The 27611-nt window shown below is 41.9% G+C and overlaps 1 protein-coding gene across 3 annotated transcripts; it reads left to right on the plus strand.

Annotated features, from left to right (window-relative positions):
- The first annotated feature begins 5516 nt into the window (after positions 1–5516).
- Positions 5517–27406, plus strand: klhl32 (kelch-like family member 32). Of its 3 annotated transcripts, XM_010865567.4 has the most exons (11): positions 5518–5755; positions 7119–7213; positions 8609–8789; positions 13069–13176; positions 14247–14345; positions 17904–18119; positions 23434–24160; positions 24240–24298; positions 24939–25131; positions 25674–25768; positions 26137–27406. In XM_010865567.4, exons 2-11 carry the CDS (start codon positions 7191–7193, stop codon positions 26296–26298), a joined length of 1863 nt encoding a protein of 620 aa, XP_010863869.1. In that variant the 5' UTR covers positions 5518–5755; positions 7119–7190; the 3' UTR covers positions 26299–27406. The 3 variants fall into 3 exon arrangements, with proteins under 3 accessions (XP_019896274.1, XP_019896273.1, XP_010863869.1); XM_020040715.3 differs by lacking the exons at positions 23434–24160; positions 24240–24298; positions 24939–25131; positions 25674–25768; positions 26137–27406 and adding an exon at positions 18876–20057 and having other exon boundaries at positions 5517–5755; XM_020040714.3 differs by lacking the exons at positions 23434–24160; positions 24240–24298; positions 24939–25131; positions 25674–25768; positions 26137–27406 and adding an exon at positions 18474–18862 and having other exon boundaries at positions 5517–5755.
- The last annotated feature ends 205 nt before the right edge of the window (positions 27407–27611 follow it).

The following is a 27611-nucleotide window of genomic DNA, read 5'->3' on the forward strand; positions in this document are numbered from 1 at the left end:
TAATAATCCTTTAGGTGAGTGTATATTTAATTCTGTTGAATGTAGACAACCTTCCAGGGGGTGTACTATCTTTTTCACATGACTGCATAATGTGCCACTTAGTTATGCTCTTCCTCTTTAAGGATTTTGAATGAACTATGCTTGCTTCATTTCCCTCTATCAACAAATAGTTATACATATAAGTACATTGTCTTACAAAGTTTAATTAAAGTCAATAAAATGGTTTTGTATCTGGTGTGTGAATGTGTTCACAAATGTTACACTTTTTATCCATATATTTTTGTCCATATATTTCTTTACCAAGCATTATGTTATGCTTGGTAAAGAAATATAGAATATTCAATATTTTGGGAACATGTTCCTAATTATGTTTTTGGGATTTTTCCTATATATGAACTTATAATGTATCCAAAAACATTCACATGTCAAAAAGTTCATATTATACCATCTCATTAGCATAGGTTTTATAATACTTTTATTATGTACACAAACCAGATGTGGGTTTAACTTTTTTCTCAGGCCAAAAATAACTAATTCTCTGTGAAAGCCAAAGAGAATATCTTTCTGAGAAGGGAAAATACAACTATATTAATTAAAATATTGCTCTCCTGCTAGAGTTATAAATGTAGTCATAGTGAAATGGTGAACAAAATCTGTCAGCTTAAGATCCGGCTGTGGCGAGGATAAGTTAAAAATAACAGATGTGGTTACAACATATTGGAATTTACAACATCTAACTTATTCCTGTTTTGCCATGTTATATGAATTGTTTCCTCTTCTCATTTCCCTGTAACACCAAGGAGTCACACAAGTGCAAGTCTTGCAAACCAGTTTTAATCAGTTGAGGATTCTCACATTTGTTCAGTTGATTATGTATGACTTGAGGCTCCTGGATGTCCATAGCTCAGTATATTGTTGGCCTTACTACGACAGTGTGTGTTGCCTCTGACTGGGGACTTTATTTAAGTTGCCCTTGTTTTCTATGTGTTGTTGGTAATTGTTTGTCCATGGAACAATGTTAGTTTGTGTGCTTTTCCTTTTATTTTTTTTTGCTTTTAGCTTGTTGAACTACCAACCTGCCTGCAATTACTTCCACCACCCACCAAACCGTGACAGTCTCGGTTTAATAACAACATTCTTTACTTTGAAGATTGGCAAAACCTATAGGTCCGATGTCAATTGTTACCTCATTCCGTATATTTGGAAAGCTTCCACCACAGGTATGAAATACATTTAACAGAGTTCCCACTCTAAGTCAACTGTCAAATTCCCTTACATTTCCTTGACTTTCACTGACTAAAAAGCAGAATTTCAGCTTCATGACCTATAATGTATGGAAAAACAAGCAGACTTGCACTGAGCAGACAAAAACCAGCAGAGCATCTCCAAAACTGCAGCCCTTGTGGGGTGTTCCCGGTCAGTGGCGACAGCATCATGGCCAAGGCTCATTGATGCACATGGGGCGCAAAGGCTGACACGTGTGGTCCGATCCAACAGATGAACTACGGTAGCTCAAATTGCTGAAAAAGTTAAAGCTGGTACTGATAGAAAGATGTCAGAACACACAATGGATCTCAGTTTGTTGCATATGTGCCTACAATGGGCACGTGACCATCAGAACTGGACTATGGAGCAATGGAAGAGGGTGGCCTGGGCTGATGAATCACATTTTATTTTCACGTGGATGGCAGTGTGCGTCACTTACCTGGAGAACACATGGTACCAGGATGCACTATGGGAAGAAGGCAAGACGGCGGAAGCAGTGTGATGCTTTGGGCAGTGTTCTGCTGGGTAAACTTGGGTCCTGCCATTCATGTGGATGTTACTTTGACAAGTACCACCTACCTAAGCATTGTTGCAGACCATGTGTACCCTTTCATGGCAGCGGTTTTCCCTGATGGCATTGGCCTCTTTCAGCAGGATAATGCGCCCTGCCACAGAACAAAAATGGTTCAGGAGTGGTTTGAGGAACACAATGATTTCAAGGTGTTGACTTGGCCTCCAAATTCCCCTGATCTCAATCCAATCGAGCATCTGTGGGATGTGCTGGACAAACAAGTCTGATCCATTGAGGCTCCACCTTGCATCTAACAGGACTTAAAGGATCTGCTGCTAACATCTTGGTGCCAGATACCACAGCACACCTTCAAAGTCTGGTGGAGTCCATGCCTCAATGGGTCAGGGCTGTTTTGGTTGCAAAAGGGGGACATACACAATATTAGGCAGGTGGTCATAATGTTATGGCTGATCGGTGTAATGAACAATTATGATCATCATTAAGATGATGCTTGTGTCGGCTGCATGTGGGTAGCATGCTTTTTACTGTTTTCATGGCTACGAAGCGCTCCCTCTCCCATATTTCATAGATCGATTGTAGTTTTACAAACATTTTACTGTGCTGCCATCTACTTTTAACACCCAGTTATTGAAGACATCATTATGTAGCCAAAGCTCTTGAAATGTACATTTTCCTGCCATGTTTGCCTTCGTTAGCGGTTACAGGAGACCGCACATCTTGACTGAAGTGGTTGCCAGTTGACAAGCGGGAAGGGATAAATGGACGCTGAAAAATGAAGTAGCCTAACCATAACAATACGCAATGCAGGAAATGTGATTTACCCTACATACTTGTCAGGCCAGCTGCCTCTGATTGGGGACAACTGAAACAGAAACACAGATATGCCTAGAGGCGTCTATTTCCTGCCAGGTCCTGACTATGGCTCCCAGCTAGTGTAGAGATGTATAGGGGCCTCCTTTTAGCCAGGATCTGACATAGACACATACCCCTTGTGACTAGTCTTCTGACAAGGTTGAAGAAACATTTATTTTCCCCCTTCATTGCTGTAGGTTAGACAAAAATGTCTGCTACCCTTAGGTACACTGTGACACAGTGTTGACTTGGCTCTGTACTCCAGGACATTGCATTTGAAATTAAACAATGACTAACATTGTTTAATTGCCAGCTATAATTTGAGGGAATTACCAAAAACCATGAACTATGCAGGAATTACAGCTCTTTTTACACAGTCTCCCCAATTTTATAAAACTTACTGTATTGAGAAAAATAATAATACATATTATTATGAATATGTATTAATAAAACATATTAATAATAATAATTCATATTTACACTACCGTTCAAATGTTTGGGGTCACTTAGAAATGTCCTTATTTTGAAAGAAAATTTAACCCAGAAACACTGATGCTAGAAAAAACTGAACTAGTCTAAAGAAGGCCAGTTTTATTGCTACATTAATCAGCGGTGCTAACATAATCGCAAAATGGTTTTCTAATTACCAATTAGCCTTTAAAAATGATAAACTTGGATTAGTAAACACAACATGCTATTGGGACACAGGAGTGATGGTTGCTGTTAATAGGCCTCTGTACGCCTATGGAGATATTCCATAAAATAATCTGACATTTTCAGGTACAATAGTCGTTTACAACATTAAGAATGTCTACACTGTATTTCTGATCAATTTGATGTTATTTTAAGGGACAAAGAAATTGTTTTTCTTTCGAAAACAAGGAAATTCTAAGTGACCCCAAACTTTTGAAGTAGATTAAGAGGCCGACTGCCCATCTGGCAATTCTTGCAAATGCCAGAGGGGCCGGACCATCTTTTTTGGGGTGAGCTGGTCAGATTTATTTTAAAATTTCTTAAAAAATATATAATTATATATAGGATGGGTTTTCAAGACAATTTCACTGTTGCTGTAATAATCCATATTAAGAGTTTGTCCCAGTAGGCAACGGTCAGCCTAGTCCCAAAATGGGTTGGCCCGATCAGTGTTGCTCGAATTGGGACTTTCAGTCAAAATCAAACGCATCATCAGAAAGAGTGCAACGTGAGCTGATAGTAAAGCTAGGTCAATATTGTCAGAATGGAAAATTATAGCTAAATTATTGACCGTAAAAAAAAGGAAATGCGGTGCTGAAAAAGTTTGAAAAAGCAAAAAATTGCTCTAATGTCCAATGCTGCCAAATGCGTAAAATTAGCCAAACAATTTTTGAAAGGTTTAAGTTTGTCTGTTTTGAGTGCTGTGTCTGAGACTGAGACGGATGAAAGATCAGTTGCTGCTGAAGTTGCAGCAGGGACAGTAGTGCAGCGGAGGTTCAGAAAGACAGATAGCTCAAGTCATTTTCATGCAGTTCACGCTACTTCTACTTCGACCGCATTACTGCAGAAGCTGCACCGATCCGTCTGTCAATCTCCCGTTCCATCCTTCCCTCACTCGTGAACAAGACCCCTAGATACTTAAACTCCTCTACTTGAGACAGGCACTCTCCACCAACCTGAAGTGGGCAAACCACCCTTTTCCGAGTGAGGACCATGGCCTTGGATATGGAGGTACTGATTCTTATCCCCACCGCTTCACACTCGGCTGCAAACCGTCCCAGTGCATGCTGAAGGTCCTATTTTGAAGGGGCCAACACGACAACATCATCCGCAAAAAGCAGAGACGAAATTGTGTGGTCCCCAAACCTGACACCCTCCGGCCCCTGGCTGCGCCTAGATATTCTGTCCATAAAAATTACGAACAGAACCGGCGACAAAGGGCAGCCCTGCCAGAGTCCAACATGCACTTGGAACAAGTCTGACTTACTGCCGGCAATGCGGACCAAGCTCCTGCTTCGGTGGCAGATCAGGTTTGAAGTTCATCTGGTAAGGATGCCCCCAGGACGTCTCCCTAGGGAGGTGTTCCAGGCACGTCCAGCTGGGAGGAGACCTCGGGGTAGGCCCAGAACTAGGTGGAGAGATTATATTTCCACATTGGCCTGGGAGCACCTCAGGATCCCCCAGTCAGAGCTGGCAAATGTGGCTCAGGAAAGGGAAGTTTGGGGTCCCCTGCTGGATTATTAATAAATCCATTGAAGTTTTACCTCAGTCCCTAAATGTGTAAGGGAGCCTTTCCTTTGGTAAGGAAAGAAAAAGGTGCAGTGGTCTCTCCGGAGCTGTACATAAATACCATAGAATGATAAATCATGCAATTATAATTCTCCAACTTATCAAAAACATTTAGCTACGAACACCTGTTCTCACCATTTCTGCATAATAAATCTAACTTTCTTTCAGGGCAACCAATAAGCAGGCCATGTCCTATATGTTTCTAAGTTGATATATAATCATATTTCATGGCAGTAATTGTTTACAGTAAATATTACAGCGTTTCCATTAGCTAATGATACATAGGCCTACTTAAAACTGACACTTGCACTCGTTATTGGCATTTATATATATATTCATATAGTTTGTTTTAAAATACATTTTTGTTCTCAAAATATGTTTTGAGAATTAAATGCATTACGTTTTGCGCTCTATTACAAAATATTTGATTTAAAAAAAAAGGTTTTTTGTTTTTTGCTTTCAGAACATTTGTTTTTGATTGAAAAGGAAATCACCTTCATACCTTCATAGAAATAACTCAATTAATAAAATACTAGAACTGGGAGGCCATATTGTTTTACAATTCTGTCGCTTGAGGGCGCTGTATTCCACTTGACCGAATACATGTGACCAGTATAAAGAGGCGGGGTTTGAATGTAATAATGTAGCTAATACCTACAATGTAACCATCTAGAAAGTGTTCAATAAAACTGACAATAATCGCAGAATAACTAGCAACCAGCGCTCCATTGAACAGCTTACAATTGAACCGCAACGGATCAAATGGGAGAACCGCAACAGATTAAATGGGAGAACCTCATCAAAACCGAACGGTTGAGGGGACGGGGTATGGAGTCAAATAAGGTGCGTAGCGTGTTTTGTGCAACATCAGGATAATCTTATTGCATGAAAGGTTTGGATGGTTAGGCTAAAGCGGGAGGTAAATTCAATCTGGGCACTGCATTTACATCAAATGTATAAGCAAGAATCTCATGACTAGTGTGGTTGATGATGCCAGGAGACTTCGGTGAGACCGGTTTTTTCCAATACCCTGTGGTTGTCCCTCGCGATCTGCTGCTCTGTTGCTAGGAAACCTTTGACAGCTCTCAGATTTGAAAGTGATAGCGGATGACTATGGCCTGCTGACTCCGCTAAAAACCGTCTCGAGATTATTACGCATTCAACACCACCAGTCTGCTTTTGTCTGTTCTACCGCGCTTGGTTGTTAATGCGAAACTACATGTCTGCGTACATATTACAATATTTGTGCAACATCATTTATTCGTGTTTGGACACTGTTTTTTAGATATGGCAATCAAATATGTTACAGGCTGCTTCTGGTCTTCCGTAACAGGCAAGTAGGTTTACCTACATGCTCCAGAAAGTGTCATATTTTCACTGACGTATATGATATTAATATGTGGTATCTGGTCAAGTGTAATATGTGGACTAGAATTGGACAGGAGGTTTTTTGGTAGCCTGCCTCCTCTCTAACCCCCACCCCATGCAGGCAGGCTTCTGATGGTCTTTCCATGAATGGATCAGTATTTCCCCAAGGACTTTCAAAAGACAGCCTACATGCTGATCCAAACAAACAGTAGCTAAATTGTGAGATACCATTCAAGTCTTTCATGTCTGGCAGAGGATATCTTGACTACTGGGTCATGGAGCAACTGGGCAGTGAGTTGCCGGCTGTATTTAGTTGAACAGATTATGTTACATAGTATTGTCTATCAAGGGTTGACTCATGTGTCCTGTTGTAGGGTTGAATATTGTTTAAGTATATCATGTTCAAGCGTGTTGGTAGTGTAGTATATCACGTTCAAGCGTGTTGGTAGTGTAGTATATCACGTTCAAGCGTGTTGGTAGTGTAGTATATCACGTTCAAGCGTGTTGGTAGTGTAGTATATCGAATGTTGACAGTCTTTGAGCTTAGTGTCTGCTTGCATTCATATTGCCCTATTGTACTTTTTTTTACCGGTCCATTCTTAAAAGTTGTTATACTTTAAAGAGAATTTGGGAAACACCCATCATCTCAGCAGATTGCTTTGCTTCTGGTCTTTTGTGGCCAATGGCTAATTCATGAAGTGCTTAGGCTTCAGGCGGTTCATTAGGCTGAAGTGCCTCACAGTGACGCAGATTCTTGTCAGTCTGCTTCATATTAGAGGTAGCGATTAGCTGACCAATTGGATTGATTGAAAGTGACGCTATATTTTTCTCCTCCCAGGCTAATGCATAAAGTAACTGAAGGCCTTAGGAATCACAGAAGACTTCCCCTCTTCCATCTTTAAACGGGAACATGCCATCTGAACCATGTGTCAGGTATGAATACACACACATTCCAAAGTTGTATTTTGAGCCCGCAAAAGAAATGCATTAAATAATTTAAAAAAGACTTCAAATAGCTGATATCACCTCCTTCTCCACACCACCCATGACCACCGGCACACTGAAGTGAATATGAACACACACATCAATGCCGTTTTCTGAAATCAGTTCTGGATTTTGAGATTTGCTCTTAAATGCCTGTGTAAATAACAGTACCAAACCAATGTGATTGGTTTGCTCACCACTGAACAACCTTGAGAAACTATGCCTGAATGAGCCAACTGTGGGCCAGTTGAGGTAAATTGAGGTTGGAGAACACTCATGTCAAGGCCACACATACTCAACAGACTTGGGTTCGAATACCATTTTAAGTCTTTCTAATACTTTGCCCATTGAATCAGCTCAGTCTGGCGTGCCAAAGAGTGTGGTTAGCAGTTTTCTGTTGTTCAGATATGTTGGTCCATTAAGACAGTCAAGCTTACCCAAGCACAAATTCATTATTTAAAATTGTTTCATATGGTATTTCTAAGCCAGTTCTGACATACACACTCACACACACTTCCTGATTCATCCTGCTGCCAACCCACAGGGATATTTATCATGCTCTACATCACCACGGAGGTGACAGCCCAAACTGCAGGCAGAAATAAAGATTGACAGCTTGTTGACTAGTCTATTAAACAGACAAAATTACAAAAGGGACCGAGTTAGGCCTGGAGTTGAGAAGGAAAATAATTAATTCCTTTCGTTTTTCTCTCTGTGAAATAACTCTACTGTTCCCGTCTTACCATTTTAATTTCATTTCAAAGTCTCTCCTTGTATTTCCAATCAGCTAGATGCAAATGATAAACTTTATTAAGGTGTAGTGTTATTTGTGTAGCACTGAGTTGTAGTGGTAACACTCCCCAACTCAAGTCACATCCCACTGAGCGAAGTATGTTGAATTCAAGATGTAGACAAAGACATAGACAAAATATGCAACGGACAGCTAGTAGAACAGGGGTATTCAAATATTACCCTACTAGGGCCGGAGCCTGCTGGTTTTCTGTGCTATCTCATCATTAATTGGACCCACCTCGTGTCTTAAGCCTGAATAAGTCCCTGATTAGAGGATTGCAATAAAACTGGCTTTGAGGGCCAGATTTGAATACTCCTGTAGTAGAACATGAGGGACATAAGAGAAGAGCAGAGAGAAATTAGATGACATAACCACAGCAATACAGATTTACATTTAAATTACATTTTAGTCGTTTAGCAGATACTCTTATCTGGCTTAAACTTTGTGCATTCATCTTAAGATAGGGATTCACACCAGCCTTGACTGACTCTATCTCATGTCTTTCTTTCCCCCTGTCTCTCTCTCACTTTCCCTGTCGCTTCCTCTCCCAGTGGCCAGGAGCTGGTAACAGGCCAAAGACTGTGTCAGTCCAAGTCTCACCAGGACTTTGTCCTCTCAGCCCTCAACCAGCAGAGGAAGGACGGTCTGCTCTGCGATGTAACCCTGGTCGCTGGCGACCAGAAATTCCACGCCCATAAAGCGGTGCTGGCGGCGTGCAGCGATTACTTCCGGGTGAGTTTGGATGTTCTGGCCGTGTGGTCTCATAATGACTAATGAGTCCGTCTGGCTTTGAAGGATGTTTTAGATTTATATTTGAGTCATTTAGCAGACGCTCTTATCTGGATGTGGACATGAAACTAATGGGGTGAATTGAACAGGCGTACAGTCGGTCTGCACATATGAGTACGGGTCAGTGATCAGGGGAATGGGTCCAGATCCAAAGAAAGAACCAACTCTGAACTGATATTAAACCAGTCAGGGGAGCTGATAGAGAATTCTAGTGATCAGGATGAGATACAGATGGCTCATATGCAGTAAGTAGATTACAGCTATAGACAGACAGGTGGACAGTGGTATGGACTGACTGCTGGAAGGACAAATAGAGAAATAGACAGATAGATAGACAGCCAGACAGGAGGACAGAGGTTTGGACTGATGGATGGATGGTCAGAGAAACCAATAGACACACATGAACAAACATACAGGCGGGCCAAGAATCACAACAACCTCTCTGACCAACTGACAGACAGGATGTAGAGTGGCAGCAAGCAGACAGACAGACAGACGGACGACCGACCACTAGAGATACAGACAGGGTGTAGAACAACTGCAGACAGACAGACAGGTGTCTGTCCATAGAGAAAGATATGTAGAGCTGCGGCAGGCAGACAGGCAACCAGTGAAAATGGCACCAATGAGATTTGATTTAGGGACACTGAGCAGATTAGGAAGACTGCATTAATCCCCCTCCTCTTGAGATTATGCCTAAAGGGATTTTTATTATTCCACTCTGGTATTTCCACTCCTCTTTTCAGTGCCGCCACTGTGGGTGGGATGGTCCTAGTCTTTCCTCATGTTTTACTTCCACGTTCCGTCTTTCTTTTCTAGCTTCTTTTCAAAAGAGTGCTGTCGGGGATTTCTCCCTTCTGTCCAGAGTACAGTAACAACATGGTGACCGAGCTCCACTGTCATGGCTTACTAGTCATCAGCCTGCCTTTGCATTCAGATTGATGTTGTGTCAAGCCGGTTATCATCTGGCCCCATAGCTTTGCTGCACTGTGTGCTGACTGGTTTTAATTGAGCTGAATAATTCAGTGGATAGGGCTCTTTTGAAGGGCAAATGCAAGGGTTTGGGTGTACGTGAGAGCGGGAATGAGGATATTTGTCAGTTTGCACATGATGTCCAACAGAGATTTGGCACCCGCATTTACATCAACTACATTGGAGAGGTGCAGGCAGCTGCATCAAGAAAGCATTTAGGGTTAGCTGCCTTGTTCAGGGACCTTTTGATTGGTCAGATGCTGTTAGGTTACCTGCTGCCCTAAGAGGTTACCTGCTACACAAACACACACTCACTCACCTGATATATTCCTTGACTACACACACTAAAATTGATTCTATGAATAATGATATTTTACACAAATGCATTTGATAAATGCACCTTTTCTTTTTGTAGAATTGAGAGACACCAGTAGACCATGCATGATTTCTGAGGCCCAAGAACTATCCATTGTGAAAATGGTTGTCGAAAAACAACCTTATTCCTTTAGAAAAACAAAGTAAAGAACAATAAAAGGCAATGGTATTTTTCAAGTTGTATAGACCATCAAAGAAAATAGCCTGAGAAGTAGGCCCAGGTCAGATACAAGATGCTGAGGCCTATACAGTGGGGAGAACAAGTATAAAGATAACCTGCCGATCTTGCAGGTTTTCTTACTTAAAAAGCATGTAGAAGTCTGTAATTGTTATCATAGGTACTCTTCAACTGTGAGAGACGGAATCTAAAACAGAAATCCAGAATATCACATTGTATGATTTTTAAGTAATTAGATAGCATTTTATTGCATGACATAAGTATTTGATACATCAGAAAAGCAGAACTTAATATTTGGTACAATTACAGAGATCATACGTTTCCTGTAGTTCTTGACCAGGTTTGCACACACTGCAGCAGGGATTTTGGCCCACTCCTCCATACAGACCTTCTCCAGATCCTTCAGGTTTCGGGGCTGTCGCTGGGCAATACGGACTTTCAGCTCCCTGGATGATTCAGAGGAGGAATGGGAGAAGATCATGTGGTCTGATGAGACAAAAATCGAGCTTTTTGGTCTAAACTCTGGATTTTTGTTTTAGATTCCACCACTCACAGTTGAAGAGTACCTATTATAAAAATTACAGACTTCTACATGCTTGGTAAGTGGGAAAACCTGCAAAATTGGCAGTGTATCAAATAATTGTTCTCCCTACTGTACGCAGCAGGGTAAAAAAACGCTTGTGTTTTGACACACCTCCTGTAACCATCAACATTTTCTGGCCATCTGTCGGTTTGGACCCAGCGGTAAGGCCTTTGATGCCCTCACACATCTATGAGCCAAAATCGGCAGTGTATCAAATCCCCACTGTACCTTCCTAAAAACAGTTTTCTCTCTTCATGTGGGCTAAATTTCAAGAGAATTACAGTGCAAAACCCTCCAAAAAATAAACAATGATGGTATTTGTATATTTTATGTACAAGTTCCTACTCTCTAGACAGAATTTACAGTCTGTAATATCATGCCAAGTGTAAAATGCATTGGGAGAATTCTGGAATGGTTATGTGTTTTCAATTCCTCTCACCAGTTTGCATTATTGCAAAGTGTCATTGCATTTGATGTGTGACTTGAGCGCAAAGTTTCAATAATGTGCCAGATAATATTTTTTTAGTATAATGCTTCATTTTGTGCTCGAAATCTGCGGTTTTGTAAATATGGTAAGATTTTTGGATAAGTGTCTTAATTGTTTTGAGAAAAGGCAATTTTACAATACAATTACGAAATGCTTGTTACTATAGCAGTTCTGAAAAACTGTTACACGTCGCTGAACACAGTCCATCAACACAGAGTCACAAAGAATCCCCTCAGTATCCCCCCACTCAAGATCAGGAGTAGACATGTACACCCACCCACCCCCACAAACACACGGCTGACACCCTTGACCCCATGCCAAACGAACAGACACAAAACCCTGCAAGAGCCAGTGGCTGGCATTCAGTCAAAGGGGAGATTTTTAATTTTGCCCAGTGGTGAATCAACAAGGGAGACAAACAGACTTTTTATTTATTTATTTTTGGCCTCGAGCTGACCCTGCTCTGAAATATGCTGCACTTGAAGTTGAAAAGGAAATGAAACTGAACAGGGGCCTGTGAAAGTTCAATTTGATGAGTTGCCTTCTACATTTCTGAAAAATGTGGCTTATTATGTAGCCCTGCCTGCTAATAGTAAAAGCTCAGGGCTGGTTTCAGGGACAATGATTAACCCCAGGACAAATTAAACCTTCATATTTGTCCATGAAACTGGACCTTACAGGATTGTCATTTAGGCCTTAGAAGACTGGTATCCAGACTTGTGTGACTGAGGAGTACTTGGTTCATTTAGCTGTGTTTCACATAAATGTCTAATCCATCATCCTGCCTCTTCCCTTTTCCTCTGGCCCTGATCAATGGCTCTGCCGTCATCTCAGGCTGTGACACCAATCAATCGCTTTGATTTGTGTGCACCCAGTACCTAGCACAGCACTGCAGGGTCATGTGCATATGGTGGCTGTCTATAGGGCTTTGATTTCTCTTTGTCGGTGTGTGTGTCTGTTATTGGAGTGTTTCCTAGAAAATGATCAGAAGCACTAACCAGTCTGTGCATCTCATAGTGGTAAATATACAGCTCTGGAAAAAATTAAGAGACCACTGCACCTTTTTATTTCCTTTCTAAAAAAGTTGAAAAGGAAGGTTTTGAGTGAGGAACAGAAGGGTTAAAATTAAGAGACCACTGCAAATTGAACGCTTCTGTTCCTCACTCGAAACTTTCCTTTTTTGGAAAGGAAAGAAAAAGGTGCAGTGGTCTCTTAATTTTTTCCAGAGCTGTAGTTTGGAACGGGCCATAGCAGAGCAAGCCTGTGAACGTAGGGTTGCTGCTGTCTGATAGTCACATAGGCTAGGCCTTGTGCTTTCCACTCTCAGCTGTGTGTGTGTTTGTAGAATTAAGTATTCTTGTTGTTCATTAATAACTACATGTTTTTGTAATTCAGACATGCCATAGCCCATTAGAAACCGGGTGGTTTGATTCCTATATTGACAACATGCATACAGTACCACAGCTAAGGTCTATGCACAGGCACTCAGTGTTGCATTGTGAATAAAAACATCTGCCATGGTGTATTAGGCATTTAGTACAACACTGGTTCGTGCCTTATTGTTTAAGGGTTGCTCAGGGTAGCTGTGCCCATGTCTCAGAGTTGCTCTTCCTATCTCTTTTTTCAGGCCATGTTCAGTCTGTGCATGGTGGAGAGCGAGGCAGATGAGGTCACTCTTCAGGGAGTGACCAGTGTGGGCCTGAAACATGCGCTAGACTTTGCCTACACGGGACAGGTGAGTGACATCACCATGAAGCTAAACGAGCTAAGAGCAACAGCAGGTTTCTGTTAGCCGTTTCAAAGCTATAGTCCACGAAAAGGCAGGACAAGTAATCCAAGATTTGTTTCCACCTAGGCATCACACAAGATGAACTGGGCTCATTGATCAGTTCAGTGGTTGACTAAATTCACCTAATTTGGTCTTCCAGGTCAGTATAATCCCAAATATATGACGTGGCTGCCCTCGAGAACCACGTAGTCTACCACTTGCTAACCTAGCCTGACCTCACAGCGAGGCAGTCGTTCTCTCTTTGTTTCCTTGTGCGGTGATTTGGAAGGCGAGTGCCCTGTGGCCCAGCAGTAAGAGGCTGTCTAGCTGGTAATTATTTATAATTGCATTTCCACAGTGGAAATGAGCAGGGGGAGTTATGTTGATGCAGGACATCAGTAGGCGGCTGCTGTTTGGCTTCCGACTGTTGAGATGATGAGACGTAAGCCATATGCTCTTGCAGGCCATTCGCAGAAATCCAACAGTGACACGTCAAGGGTTGTTGGGTTGGAAGGACAGTTGGATCCGAATGAACAACCATGCAGATATCCCATCTTCCTTAAAAAATGATTGTCTAAGGCCGGTGTGTACTCATGCACTGCTCTGACAGGTGTCAGTGTGGAATAAACCAACTCGGAACATGGCTGCAATACAACGTGATTTTCGGTGATCAAAAGTAGGGCCAACGCACATATTCTGGTTAAGGACAGACAGTGTTAATGCTTCTCGAATGCCTTCGGTAATAAATAAGTGCAGGTACGTTCCTTTAAACACTGCTGCACACGGGGCCCTGTCATCCACGCCCACACGTACATGATTCAGCGCTGTTATATAAAGATATTGCCAGTCCTGAGAAATTCCGTCGTCTTATGCTCCCCAAATGGAACCCTAAGCTTCAAAAAGGGCATGACATTTAGGCAGAGCCAAGTTGGCAATATATATTATATAGGGTGACATTGGCGACTCTTGACTTTTTGTATATGTGAGCAGTGTGCAACTGTGGACAGGAAGCATTGTCACTCTGGTTCTCTTCTTAGATCGTGCTGGAGTCTGCGGTGATTCAGGAAGTTCTGTCAGCAGGAAGTCACCTTCAACTGCTGGAGCTCCTCAGCCTTTGTTCAAACTACCTTGTACAGGTGAGAAGGCTAGAGGCACATGGTATCGCACAGACACACTGATTGCTTGAATGTGGGGTGTCTACATTCTGATCTTTCAAGGTTCTGCCTAAAACCTCCTCTCACCGCCACCAGGGATCCTTTGATATATTTTACACTTATAGTTAAGCATTTTGGACATCAGATGTTTCATGACAATAATGTTTCCTTTTATTTGAGGGTATTTTCCTTTCTATATATTTACACATTTCAGATTTACTGTCCAAATGTACATGGAGGGGAGTATTCATGATGTCCTGGTAACCAGAGCTCACATACACCATCTGCTGGTTAAATGAGATATGAACACAATGGTGTCCAACGTTGATTTCACTGCAGTATACTTTCTCGATAAACAATGTATATAAACTAGGTCTGTCGAAGTTAACACAATAACGCATGTAATTAATTTAAAATGCTTAACAATGTTTTAATTACACCTTTGAAAGCTATTTATTTGTTGAGCCTTGGAATTATCCATAGTAAGTGCTTCACTTGAGCGGGAGCTGTTGCTTACGTGTTTTTATTGCAACCACGCACTAATAACTTCATCGGCACCTGACTTGTGCTGGAGATGTCCAGAGCGCTTCACAAATACTTTTTCAGTATAGCAATGGAAGAGTAGGAATTCACATGTTGAATCGTCTCTTAACAGCATGTTAATACAAATCTGTTAATACAGTATATTGCATACGATTAAGATGTATGCGCATGCATCTTCTTGTGATGGAAAGTTTTCTTTTCATGTTTTTGCTAGCCTAAGCTGAGCGTAAATGTCTTCACCAGTCGTGTTTGCACTAAAACATATTGCAGTAGTGGAATTAAGAAACAACTTCTATGCTGGGCATGAATTACAGATCTCTCCTGATTAATGATTGTAGATAATAATCTCTAGCTGCCTTCCCTACCTTATGCCTTGGCCTATTCAACTACACTAATTTATGCATTTGGTTGAATTTGGGAATCATTTAATAAAGACACTACTATTTGGTTGTGGCCAACCATCCATCAAGAGAACAACTATTTGCAGGCCCCAACCTGAACACAATCCTGAAATAATTTTAGCCTAAACAGCAAAGGACAGTACCTTTAAATTCTTAGGTGTGATTCACTTCGAGCAATTGTGCAGATAACAGTGTCTGGTACTGTATGTGTTGTACAAAGTACTCTAACAGCCGTTGTTGCACTTGGAGCCTGGATCAAGAACACAATAATAGGACATTGTAGAACTATGGAGATCAGCAACCTTCTATTTAGATTTACATGGCCTACAAATAGATGCTGTAAGTTATTGTGGTAGGGGAGAAATGTAAGGGCCGTAACACACCCTGGTCTAATGGACCAACTTGGAAAAAAACAGCTTCTGCTCCTATTTAAGTATTTAATTCAAGCACTGCCCATAGTTTGTCTTTAACAAAATACTTTATTTTTAACAGAACATTTATTCAGGGACAAATTTGAAAACATTCTAAAATTGTGATTTATCACGATTAACTACAAAATATAATTATTTTAATCGTTTGACAGCACTAAAATAAAGCCAAAATTGCTGATGCTATGTGTTGGCTATGAAGCGGTTCGAAGCCACCAGTCTGCCATCTTCAAGGAACAATCAATGTGGAATTTATGGAATTTCAACTAAACATTTCATTTGTTGTTAGTGGTAACATTATTAACATTAATGATCTCTTAAAAGACATACAGTTTACTTCATGTAAACCATATAAATAAAGATTTCTTTAAGGAAAAGCCCTACTAAGAACTTTTAGCATTTTAGTATTGTATTGGATGTTGTAGCACGGATGCAAAAATGGGTCTCTGGCCTAAATAACGAAGTAATATGCATTGTCTAAGAGTGTCAGGGAAATGTAACATGGCTCATGAAGCAAGGATTGTGACTATTAATAGTTTTTGGAATTACAGTCAGAGTACAGGGTTTGAGTCCAAGTCATGGTACTCTCCTAATCTGTTGACCATCTAATTGTTCGTCCAGTGTTGGACAGTGCCCACTGAAGGCAAAATTAAGAACTAAATGATTGGTACTCTTGTTTTCAGTCCTTTGTGCTCCTTTCTCTTGTAATGATAATGGCAATGAGCCTTTACCTTTAATTGTGGAAGGGATCTTATACCGTAAACTCAGTTTACAGAATCTTTCCAGATCCTTAGAGATTGTAATTAGTTTTTGCCTCCTACTACATTCTCGAACTAATAACAAATTAAACAATGTCATATTAAATAATGTTTCTCGCTATTAATTTACATTCTCATTACTGTGGCCTAATTTAAGATGCATAGGTTGTGGGTTGCAGAATAAGCATAGCCAAAACAACAAACAATTATTTCTACAACTTCCAAAGTCTGTTTTACTAATCACAAAGGGACTAAACGGCTTTGCAGGGTTTCAATATAGTAGTCCCTAACATTCCTTCAGGGTTAATAAACATAATGAGTTACTACTGACAGACTACAAAATGCTAATTCTAAACACTGTATTATAAACCTGGTAGTTCGAATGCTGACCGTATTTAGTTTTCATTTACTCAGTAATTTAGCTGACATTCTTATCCACAGCGACATACATACATTATTGATTGCGTACAATAAGTACCCATGGTACTTCACATTTGTTGTTTTGGTTGCAGTGGAAGGAGATAAAATGATCTAAATGATTAGGTGGACGTGTTGTCAAGAGACCAGGTTTTTTTGTCCTACCGATAGGACCATGTTTTTTTAGTTTTCCTGTTTTAAATCCGTTGTTAACCATTGTTAACCATTGTTATTGTTATCAATAATGCACCATGGGGGTTTGTGTTGTATTGCCAATGTAGCTAAAGGCTGTGTGAAGGCACTCTGCTATCGCATCATGCTTAAGAGCAGCTCTTAGCCGTGGTCGATTGCCCATATTCTGTACCACACTCCCCCTATTATTGCTTGTGTATACAATCATATGGTAATTGTATGGCAGCTGAAGAAGCAAATAATATAGCTGGAGAATTGACATAGACAACTAACTTGCCAGAATATAATGTGGGTGATTAAAATATTGAAAGATAGGCCTGTTGTAATTGTCTCAAAATCCCAAATCACAATTTCTGTAAATTTGAGTTTTAAAGTGTTTTTCTGTGTGGGTGTGAGTGGTTGAGCTTTGACATGAATACTCAGCCTGGCAGTTTTGTAAATGGCGCTGCCTGCAGCCAGCAGAGGGCAGTCTTATTCCACTCTTCATCTCAGTCTTCAAGTCATAGCTCCTCTGCAGTTTTCTTTTCTTTCTCTAAACTCTGTGTTCTCTTTTCTTTCTCTCTTTTGCCGCTGTTGGTCCTCATGCACTCTGATCTGCCTGAATAACAATGTGGTCTGAACTCATTAGATTCAGTGATAAATAAACTGCTGTTCCAAAACACCCTAAGGAAGCACAGACACTGCAGTGTGTGGGTGTGTGTGGTCACTGTTGCAATACTTGTGTGTCACATTCAACTAAATGTATGTTTTTGTGCTTATGTCTCTTCACTATTTCTACGTACGTCGACGTGTCCCCAACAGGAGCTGAACAGCGTCAACTACCTGGAGCTGTACCGCGTGGCCGACCTGTTCCACCTCCCGAATCTGGAGGAATCCGTGGTCAGCTTCCTGGTTGAACACCTGTGCGAGCTGCAGCAGAGCCGCCAGGACGAGCTCCTGCTGCTCCCCTACCGCCTCCTCAGGGAAGTGCTGAAGAGTGATCGCCTCACCTCACTCAATGAGGAGGAGATCTGGCAGGTATGTGATGCGCTGGCACCTCACAGCCGAACGAGTGCGACAGCTTGGACGCATAGACACCCGCAAACACAAACAGTATATATGCACATCAAACTATGTAGATCTGTGAAACATAATGACCCGCACTGACAAGACACAATGTAATTGTCATTAAACATCTATTCGCCACGGACACTAACAGGTCAGAGTTCTTTGTCTTCACCAAAATGCACTGTTTCTAGTGATGTAAGGGATGTATAGTGTTTGTCTATATGTATGCGAGATGGCCTAGGCAGGGGGGGGGGGGCGGCGTTTTTGACTGTTCATTTGCACCCTTCTCCCCCTCCCCTCTCCCCCTCCCCCTCCTCTGATTAGGCCCACCGTGGCTCCATCAGGGCTCCAATCCCCCAGCTGTCACTCCGGCCGCCCGTCTGATTGAAAACAATCAGGCCTCTGATGGCACAATTATCCTGACCCTTTAGCCGGCCGCCGTCACCATAATCAGACCCTGATTAGGCTGCTTCGGGGCCTCCTTCACTCCGTCGAGAAGGTTAATTTGGGCATCAGACGGAAGCGCTGCGATGTCCGCCTGCCCCCTGAAAATGCGTGGGCGCCAATACCCGGCCGTTATAGTTTGCCTGTCAATCATCGTCACCCAGACTTCTCTCTGAGTCTCACGCTCTGGGAATCACATTTTCATTGGTCTTTGTTTTTTTTCTCACTTCTGCCTTACTCGCGCTGTTCTCCCTATCTCTGTCCATCTCTTGGGCATGGCAGGTGGGGGGGCAGAGAATTCTATTTATTTTCTGCCCCAAGGAAGTTCGTTGATCCACCACGACCTTCGCAGTCACCCTGCCAAGGCACACATGCCCCTCCGCTGGTTCAGAGGTGGGTGCGGAGGTGGGCGGAGAGAACGGGAGAGAGAGCTGCAGTTAGCAAGACCAAGAGGACTAAAAGTGTTTGTGAGGGGGGGTGGGATATTTTTAAGATTTATTTAAAGATCAGAAAGAAACTGACATTGACAGTTGCAGGCGGTAACTATGTCATTGATACATTAAGCCCCAAAAGGATTGATGTGTACAGTCAGAAGTTTGGACACACCTACTCATTCAAGGGTATTTCTTTCTTTTTACTATTTTCCACAGTGTAGAGTAATAGTGAAAATATCAAACCTCTGAAATTAAAATTAAAATAAGTTTCATATTGTAGATTCTTTAAAGTAGCCACCCTTTTCCTTGATGCTTTGCAAAGACAAGGCTTTTGGCTGTTCTCAAATCTTGATTCATCAGACCAAAGTACAGATTCCCAGATTTCTTGTATGTCGTGGCCCAAGCAAGTCTCTTTTTTGGTAGTGGTTTCTTTGCACCAATTCAACCATAAAGGCCTAATTCATGCAGTCTACTCTCAACAGGTGAGGTTGATGTGTCTGTTACCTGAACTATGTGAACTATGTGCATTTATTTGGGTTGCAGTTAATTGCTGGTTTCTGAGGCTGGTAACTCTAATGAGGTTATCCTCTGGAGCAGATGTAACTCTGGGTCTTCCTTTCCAGTGGCTGTGCTCATGATTCCCAGTTTCATGATAGTGCTTAATGGTTTTTGTGACTGCATTTGAAGAAACTGCCATAACATTTTCCAGATAGACTGACATTCATGTCTGAACTTGAAAACTTGCTTATTTTAGCTGCTCTTGCCATAAAATGAATTACTACAGCACAGTCATAAAATGTCTTCTGTTTACCAACTCAACCTTGTCGCAACACAACTGGCTCAAACACATTAAGAAGGAAAGAAAATCCACAAATGATCTTTTAACAAGGCACACCTGTTAGTTGAAATACATTCCAGGTGATTACCTAATGGAAAGAGTGCAAAGCTGTCATCAAGACAAAGGGTGGCTACTTTGAATATACAGTATGAGATGTATTTTAATCTGTTTAACAGTTTTCTTGGTTGCTACATGATACTACATCATTCCATGTGCTACTTCATTGTTTTAATGTGTTGATAATTATTCTACAATGTAATATAGTAAAAATAAATACCCTTGAATGAGTAGATGTGCCCAGACTTCATTAATACTATAAATTTAAATACAGAGCTATATTGTATACTCACAAATGAACATATTGGGAGGGGTCTTAAACCAATCGTCCATGCAAAATCTTTTCAGATCCTATATCTTCTGCTCTGCTCTTATTGAGTTGCTTCTTCAGTTAAAACCACAGGTTTTCAATTTGTTTCACCTTCTAGAGATGGAACCTTTTGATTTAGTGTTCAACTAGCCTTTTTTTTTGTGTGCTTGGGTTATTCTCCAAACCGGTTCCAGCATCCTTACAGAGGCCACCAGGGGTTTTTCCATAAAAATGGGTTCCCTCTACAAAATGGGTTCCCGGATTTCCTGAAAATATCCAACTTATTTTATCCAGATCAGGGGAGTCACCAAATATTTTGTTCCAGAAAGGCTGTTTCTGTTTCTAAATCATTAGGCTAAAGTGCAGATTTTTTATCTGACATATTTTGTAATTTGGAACAAGAAATGTTACTGCCTGGTAGATAATTTTTTTGATTGTAGTGTTTAGTTCTTATCTGCTGCCATAATATTTTGTCATGATAAGCACATTAGTAATTAAATAAAACACAGTTCCTACAGTGAATGTAAAAAGTATACACACCCCTGTTAAAATGGCAGGTTTTTGTGATGTGAAAGAATGAGACAAACATAATCATGTCAGAACTTTTTCCACTTATGTCACCTATAATGTGAACGATTCAATTGAAAAACAAACTGAAATGTTCAAGGGGGAAAAATGAAAAATAAAAACCAGAAGCCATGGTCCGTAGAGAGCTTCCAAGGCATCAGAGGGATCTCATTGTTGAAATATATCAGTCAGGAGAAAGGTACAAAATAATTTCCAAAGCATTAGATATACCATGGAACACAGTGAAGGCAGTCATCATCAAGTGGAGAAAATATGGCACAAGAGAGACATTACCAAGAACTGGACGTCCCTCCAAAATTTATGAAAAGATAAGAAAACTGGTCAGGGAGGCTTCCAAGATACCTGCATCAACATTAAATCAACTGCAGGAATTTCTGGCAAGTACTGGCTGTGTGCTACATGTGACAACAATCTCCCGTATTCTTCATATGAATGGGCTATGATGGAAGCCTCGTCTTACAAAGATAAACATCAAAGGCCGGCTGAAGTTTGCAAAAATAAACATCAAGTCCCCCTTTTGGGAAAAATGTTTAAGGTCTGATGAAACCAAGGTTGAACTTTTGGCCATATGTTTGGCGCAAAAACAACACTGCACATCACCCAAAGAACACCATACCCACAGTGAAGCATGGAGTGGCAGCATCATGCTTTGGGGCTGTTTTTCTTCAGCTGGAACCGGGGCCTTAGTCAGGGTGGAGGGAATTATGAACAGTTCCAAATACCAGGCAATTTTGGCACAAAAGCTTCAGGCGGCCATTAGAAAGCTGAAGAGGAAGTTCACCTTTCAGCACGACATTGACCCAAAGCACACATCCAAATCCACAAAAGCGTGGCTTCACCAGAAGAAGATTCATGTTTTGGAATGGAACAGCCAGAGCCCAGACCTGAATCCAATTGAACATCTGTGGGGTGATCTGAAGAGGGCTGTGCACAGGAGATGTCTTCGCAATCTGACAGATTTGGAGTGCTTTTACAGAGAAGAGTGGGAGTGGCAAATATTGCCACGTGAAGATGTGCCATGACTCCTACCCAAAAAGACTGAGAGCTGTAATAAAATCAAAAGGTGCTTCAACAAAGTATTAGTTTAAGTGTGTGCACACTTATGCAACCAGGTTATTGTCAGTTTGTTTTTAAATTGAATTGTTCACGTTATAGGAGACATTAAAGCTGGAAAAAGTTCTGACATGATTTATCTTTGTCTCATTCTTTTACATCACAAGAACCTGGCATTTTAACAGGGGTGTGTAGACTTTTTATATCCACTGTATATTGGCAATGCAATGGGTTTACCTTTGGAATTATGACATACCATCACTACAATTAGCTAATGCTCGACAATTATTAGCTTTGCAATAGAATTATTAATCACCCATATAACTGAAATTCCAGGCAGTTCTGTTCAGCTTCACACAAAAAGATGACAGGCAAATCATAGCAGGGCTTTAACAGTGCCTAGAACCATTGGAAACAAAACAGACCAAGGTCCACAACCCTATTTTACCGCGGTTATGAGGTACCTTTCTGTATCCATTTTATTTTCAATGTAAAACCCACCACCGGTGTTCATTTAATCTATTCATGGCACAAGTTCCATGCAATCCTTTCAAATAACTTATTGGCATGTAGTTGAAGACTAATTGTACATTTATTGATTTGGAGACTAGAGATTCCACCAAGGTCTATAATGTCCCAACATGGTGAGGAATAACGAGTTGTTTCATCTAAAAAAAACACAGGAAAGATGGTGCAATGCCCAACAGCTCAGACTGTTCTGAAATAGAAAAAAATCACAAGATAAGCACTTCAATATTATTATTTTTTTAATCTGAGAAATTAAACTAATTGATTGCAATCAAACTGGCATTTCAATTTCATTCTGAAAATGAATTAAACAACCATCTCAATTATTCTATGATAACATTTTTAAATGACATTGAAATGTAAATGCTAAAGAACTACCTCTTTTGTTTTTTATACAATATCTGTATTTAAAGGATTTTGTTTCAACTGTGTTTTGTTTCACATCTTCATCACTTTGGAGGTCAGTGTATGTACATTTCTACATAAATGCTGTTTTTGCACTCCTGTTCATATGTGTATGTCAGAATAGGGTTTGAATGCATACGCACAGTACATCAGTCAGTCTGATGATTGAATATGATCTTGGTTTGTTTTGCAACCTCTTGAGGGGGTGGGTGGGGGGCGGGCTTCTGATAGTGAACCGCTCCAGCTCGGTAATCTCGCAGTGCCATAGTAAGTTCTCTGTCTCGGTGCTGATTGTGTTAAAAGCCACTTTGTTGCCCTGATAATGGTATCAGTGATCTTCAGCCATCTCGCCTACATTCACACGACGCCGCAGCTAAACAACCTCCGATTGCTCTCAAGTTCAATTAAACCCCCTCTCTGCCTCTCTCCGACCTCAACAAAGGAATGAGCCAGTAGATATTCATGACGATCGCGCCAAACGCACTATCGAGTGCTTGAGTGTGTGCGTGCACATCCCTTTATGTGTGTACAGTAGTGTAATCGTTTCCATCTTGCAATTTGGCTCTGTAGGTGTTTGGAATACTAATACAAATGCGTTGCTTTCCCTTGTCCCTCTTCCTCCGGTAGCTGGTTGTGCGCTGGCTAGAGCACGACTGCTGCTACCAGTACGCGGAGGACCTGCTCCAGCACGTGCGCTACGGCCTCATGGACGTGCCCGCCTTGCACCACGTGGCGAAATGCCACCCGCTGATCCAGTCCAGCGCTAGCGCCACTGCCCTGGTGGATGAAGCCCTGGAGTACCACCGTGCCACTTACGCCCAGCCCCTCCGGCAGACCGCCCGCACCAAGCCTCGCTTTCAGTCCCTGACCCTCTACATCGCTGGCGGGCGCAAGCGCGAGGTGAGCCGCGTGAAGGAGCTGCGCTACTTCAACCCGGCGGGCCGGGAGCAGGCGCGTGTCTCCGGAGGATCCAACTGGAGCGAGCTGGCCCCCATGGCGGCCGGGCGCAGCCACCACTGCGTGGCCGTCATGGGTGACTTCCTGTTCGTGGCAGGCGGCGAGGTGGAGCATGCCACGGGGAGGACGTGCGCGGTGAGGACCGCCTGCAGATATGACCCCCGGGGGGACTGTTGGACTGAAATAGCCTCCATGAAGGCGTGCAGGGAGCACTTTGTCCTGGGGGCGCTGGGGCAGTACCTCTATGCGGTGGGGGGGAGGAACGAGCTGAGACAGGTTTTGCCCACCGTGGAGCGCTACTGCCCCAGGAGGAACAAGTGGACCTTCGTCCAGTCCTTCGACCGCTCGCTGTCCTGTCATGCCGGCTGCGTGGCTGACAACCTGCTCTGGGTCTCAGGTACACATACAAACACATCCATACAGATGGAGAGTCCAGCATTACACACACCTGTGTATAATGCTGCTCTTTCTTACAGGTGGAGTCACAAACACCGCTCAGTACCAGAATCGACTGATGGTGTATGACCCAGAACAGGTAACCAAAGAACAGATAATACAGTGAAATAAGAAAAAAGAAGGAGAAATGACAGAAATGTGAAATAACCCCGGATTCCGAAGTGTCTGTTTCCGTGATCCAGCTGTGATAGGCTCAGTGGACGTTTTCGTGTGAGATGGGAGAGGAATAGAGGAGGGTAGACAGAGAGCAAGGTAAAAAAAGAGAGACAGAAACAAATAGCAAGAGAGAGAGGAGAGAGCAGTCAGTGGGGTAGCAGGTGACAGAGGAAGTCTCATTGGTATTCACTGATCTACATTCACCTGCCAGAAACACCAACTGCCCCCCCCCCCCCCCCCGCACGCTAGCCTCAACAGATGGCCTCCTGTCAGCTCCCACCACACACACACACAGTCACATATCCCCACTCTCTTCTCCACATGCTCCCACAGAACAACCATAGCCACATTTAGTCAAACGGGGACGGTTGGTGAAGTATATTATTAGGAACCCAGTGTCATATTATTAATCCAGCGGTGAATACATGCTTAAATATCAACCCATCCATTCCCCTCTTCATTTCTCTCTTGCTCTCCATTAATTTCGCTTCCTCTCTCCGTCCATTTTCCTCTCTCCTTTTAATCCCTTTCTATTTCTTTCTTTCACTCTCGCTCTGTGGCAGAACCAGTGGCTGACTCGGAGTCCCATGCTGCAGAGGAGGGTGTACCATGTGATGGCGGCGGTGAGACGGCAGCTTTATGTACTGGGCGGTAATGACCTGGACTTCAACAACGACAGGATCCTGGTCCGCCACATAGACTCCTACAACATAGACATGGACCAGTGGACCCGATGTACTTTCAGCCTGCTCACAGGTGGGCCACAGACACGGCTTGCACACAAACATGTGTACACACATGCAAACACACACACAAGCTTGTTTTGCTATACTGGTAAATGCTTTTTGGAGGCCAAAATGTTTTTCTGTTGAACTATTTTCCCTAACCCCTAAATCTAACCTTCGTGCTAACCTTAACCCTAAGCGTAACCCCAAAATCCAAACCTAATCTTAACACCTAGCTCCTAAACCTAATTAGAAACCTAAATGTAACCCATAGAATAGCCTTTTCATAAAATTTTTAATGAATGAGGGCAGGAAAAATGTCCACACTTTGGTACTCAAACACACACACCCTCATAAAAGCATTCATATATGATTATATACAGATACACACTAGATAAGACCACTGTCCTTATTCTCTTGTCATCGTCATCCTTTCCCTGAACCTGATTCCTATTGATGTCAAATAAGTTCAAGGTGAAATCATGAGAGAAGAATGCATTTCTATAAAGCTATCAAGTAATATTACTTTTTCTTGGAACAGTGAATCGTTGTTTTCCTTGCTTCTCTCTGCAGGTCAAAATGAATCTGGCGTGGCAGTTCATGATGACCGAATCTATGTTGTTGGTGGATACTCAATTTGGACCAACGAGCCCCTAGCATGTATTCAGGCAAGTTACCTTGACAGATTTACAGAAGAAATTACAATCTGTCCTATTTGGAATTAACATATCATATGGCAAAACCCTCTATATCTACCTGCCATTAGAGGGATCAAGCAATTGGCAAAACAAAGGCCACTATAATTGCTAAAAAATATGATCATGTCTTAAGCACCTTCAATCACTCATATTTGTATAGTGGGACAAAAAATAAATTGTCTAGCGCTTGATTTTCCCTTTAATACAATATGTTGTACCATAAACCATTAATGTACTTATAAGGCATTATGAAGAGGCTTTTCATAGCAGGTGTTCTCTCATTAAAATGAATTATGTGTACAAATGTTCTCCTTTTTTTGTCACTTCCTGATGTCCAGGTGTTGGATGTGAGTACAGAAGGGAAAGAGGAAGTGTTTTATGGACCAACTTTACCATTTGCCTCTAATGGGATAGCAACATGTTTTCTTCCTGCACCGTACTTCACCTGCCCCAACCTACAGACTCTACAAGTGCCCCATCACAGGATAGGAGCTGTCTGACACCCCCATAGAGACTCCTGTTCATTTTTACAGAGTCGTCATTCAAAATATAGATATGCAGTTATGTAACAGAAAATAACAAAGACAGACGGCCCGCTCTCTCTTGATGAATACAAACATACACCATCTGTACTTAACACATACACGCCAGTGCCAGATCAGATTCCCTGTCTGCTTCCTCAAGTGGGAATGCAAACCTGACCTATCTACTTCACTGCCTATCATCAGGGCGTGACACTAACACTGAACAGGGAAAAGTAGCTCTGAATGGAAAAGCATGGTCCTTCAAGAGAGTGTTGAGAAAGTGCCCATCCAGCTGCTTGCCCTTCGACAATGTTACTGAAATTCCCCATAAATCCAGGAAGTAAAGTGAATTTCTGAATTCAAATTTCTGCTTGTTAAAAAGCATTAAGATGTCTGGGAAATGTACTTTCCTAAATTGGCCCGGCCCCTGCTCAAATGAGTGGTTCAACAATGTGCTGCTGTATTCTAACTGGTGCAGATCACAAGATGGCCATGCTGGACCATTCAAGGGGAGCAGAGGATCTCCATGGAGTGAAACCACTACATACTACAGCATTAACCCTTAAAAGCATTACAGGGCTAATGGGAATATATTACATCTATGTGCTCCATATGATGGCAGTGGACTTATCCCGGAACTTTCGAGCTGAAACAGGTTTCACCTGTCAACTGCTGACCGCTGCTGAGTATTTTTGGAGTGCATTTTCTATCTGAGCTCAGGATTTAAGAACGTCCAATGAATGTCTGACTACAGATCAGTTCATACAGTGAAGACTCTTAGGAAAAATAGGCTTGGGCCCTGTGCTAATATATAGTGATGAAAGGGGCATTTGAAATCAGCAAATGGTGCAATTTGTTTAAGATATTGTGTGTATGTATGCTATGACAATGATGTTTTCGAAATGCGGACCCTCCTATAATTTGTTTTACTAGATTTCACCTGCGTTCTTGCATATACTATCATCTTTATAACCAAGTATTAATCTACTGCATTGTTTAGTAGCCTGAAACACAAGCATTTCGCTACACTTGCTCCAACATTTGTTATAATGTGTTTACGACTAATAAACTTGAACTTGGACTGGGGAAATGAGCTCCTCATTGTTTCTTAATACCACAGATTTTATCGATATCAGAGTGGCTACTCTGCCTGACAAACTGAGATGAGAACCAATGAAAGGAAGGAGACAGATTATACAATACTATAATCAGGCAATAAGACACCAGGTGTGGTGAATACACCAGAGGGTGTGGCCAGTACACCACGTCTAAGACCTGTTGTTAGGCAC

Source organism: Esox lucius, chromosome 20 (genome assembly GCF_011004845.1).
Source record: "Esox lucius isolate fEsoLuc1 chromosome 20, fEsoLuc1.pri, whole genome shotgun sequence".
Lineage (NCBI taxonomy): Eukaryota > Metazoa > Chordata > Actinopteri > Esociformes > Esocidae > Esox > Esox lucius.

Coding starts and splice junctions, on each gene's coding strand:
- klhl32 (XM_010865567.4), top strand. CDS start 7,191: ATGCCATCTGAACCATGTGTCAG. Junction 8,790..13,068: donor CGTGCAGCGATTACTTCCGG/GTGAGTTTGGAT, acceptor CTCTTTTTTCAG/GCCATGTTCAGTCTGTGCAT. Junction 13,177..14,246: donor ACTTTGCCTACACGGGACAG/GTGAGTGACATC, acceptor TTCTCTTCTTAG/ATCGTGCTGGAGTCTGCGGT.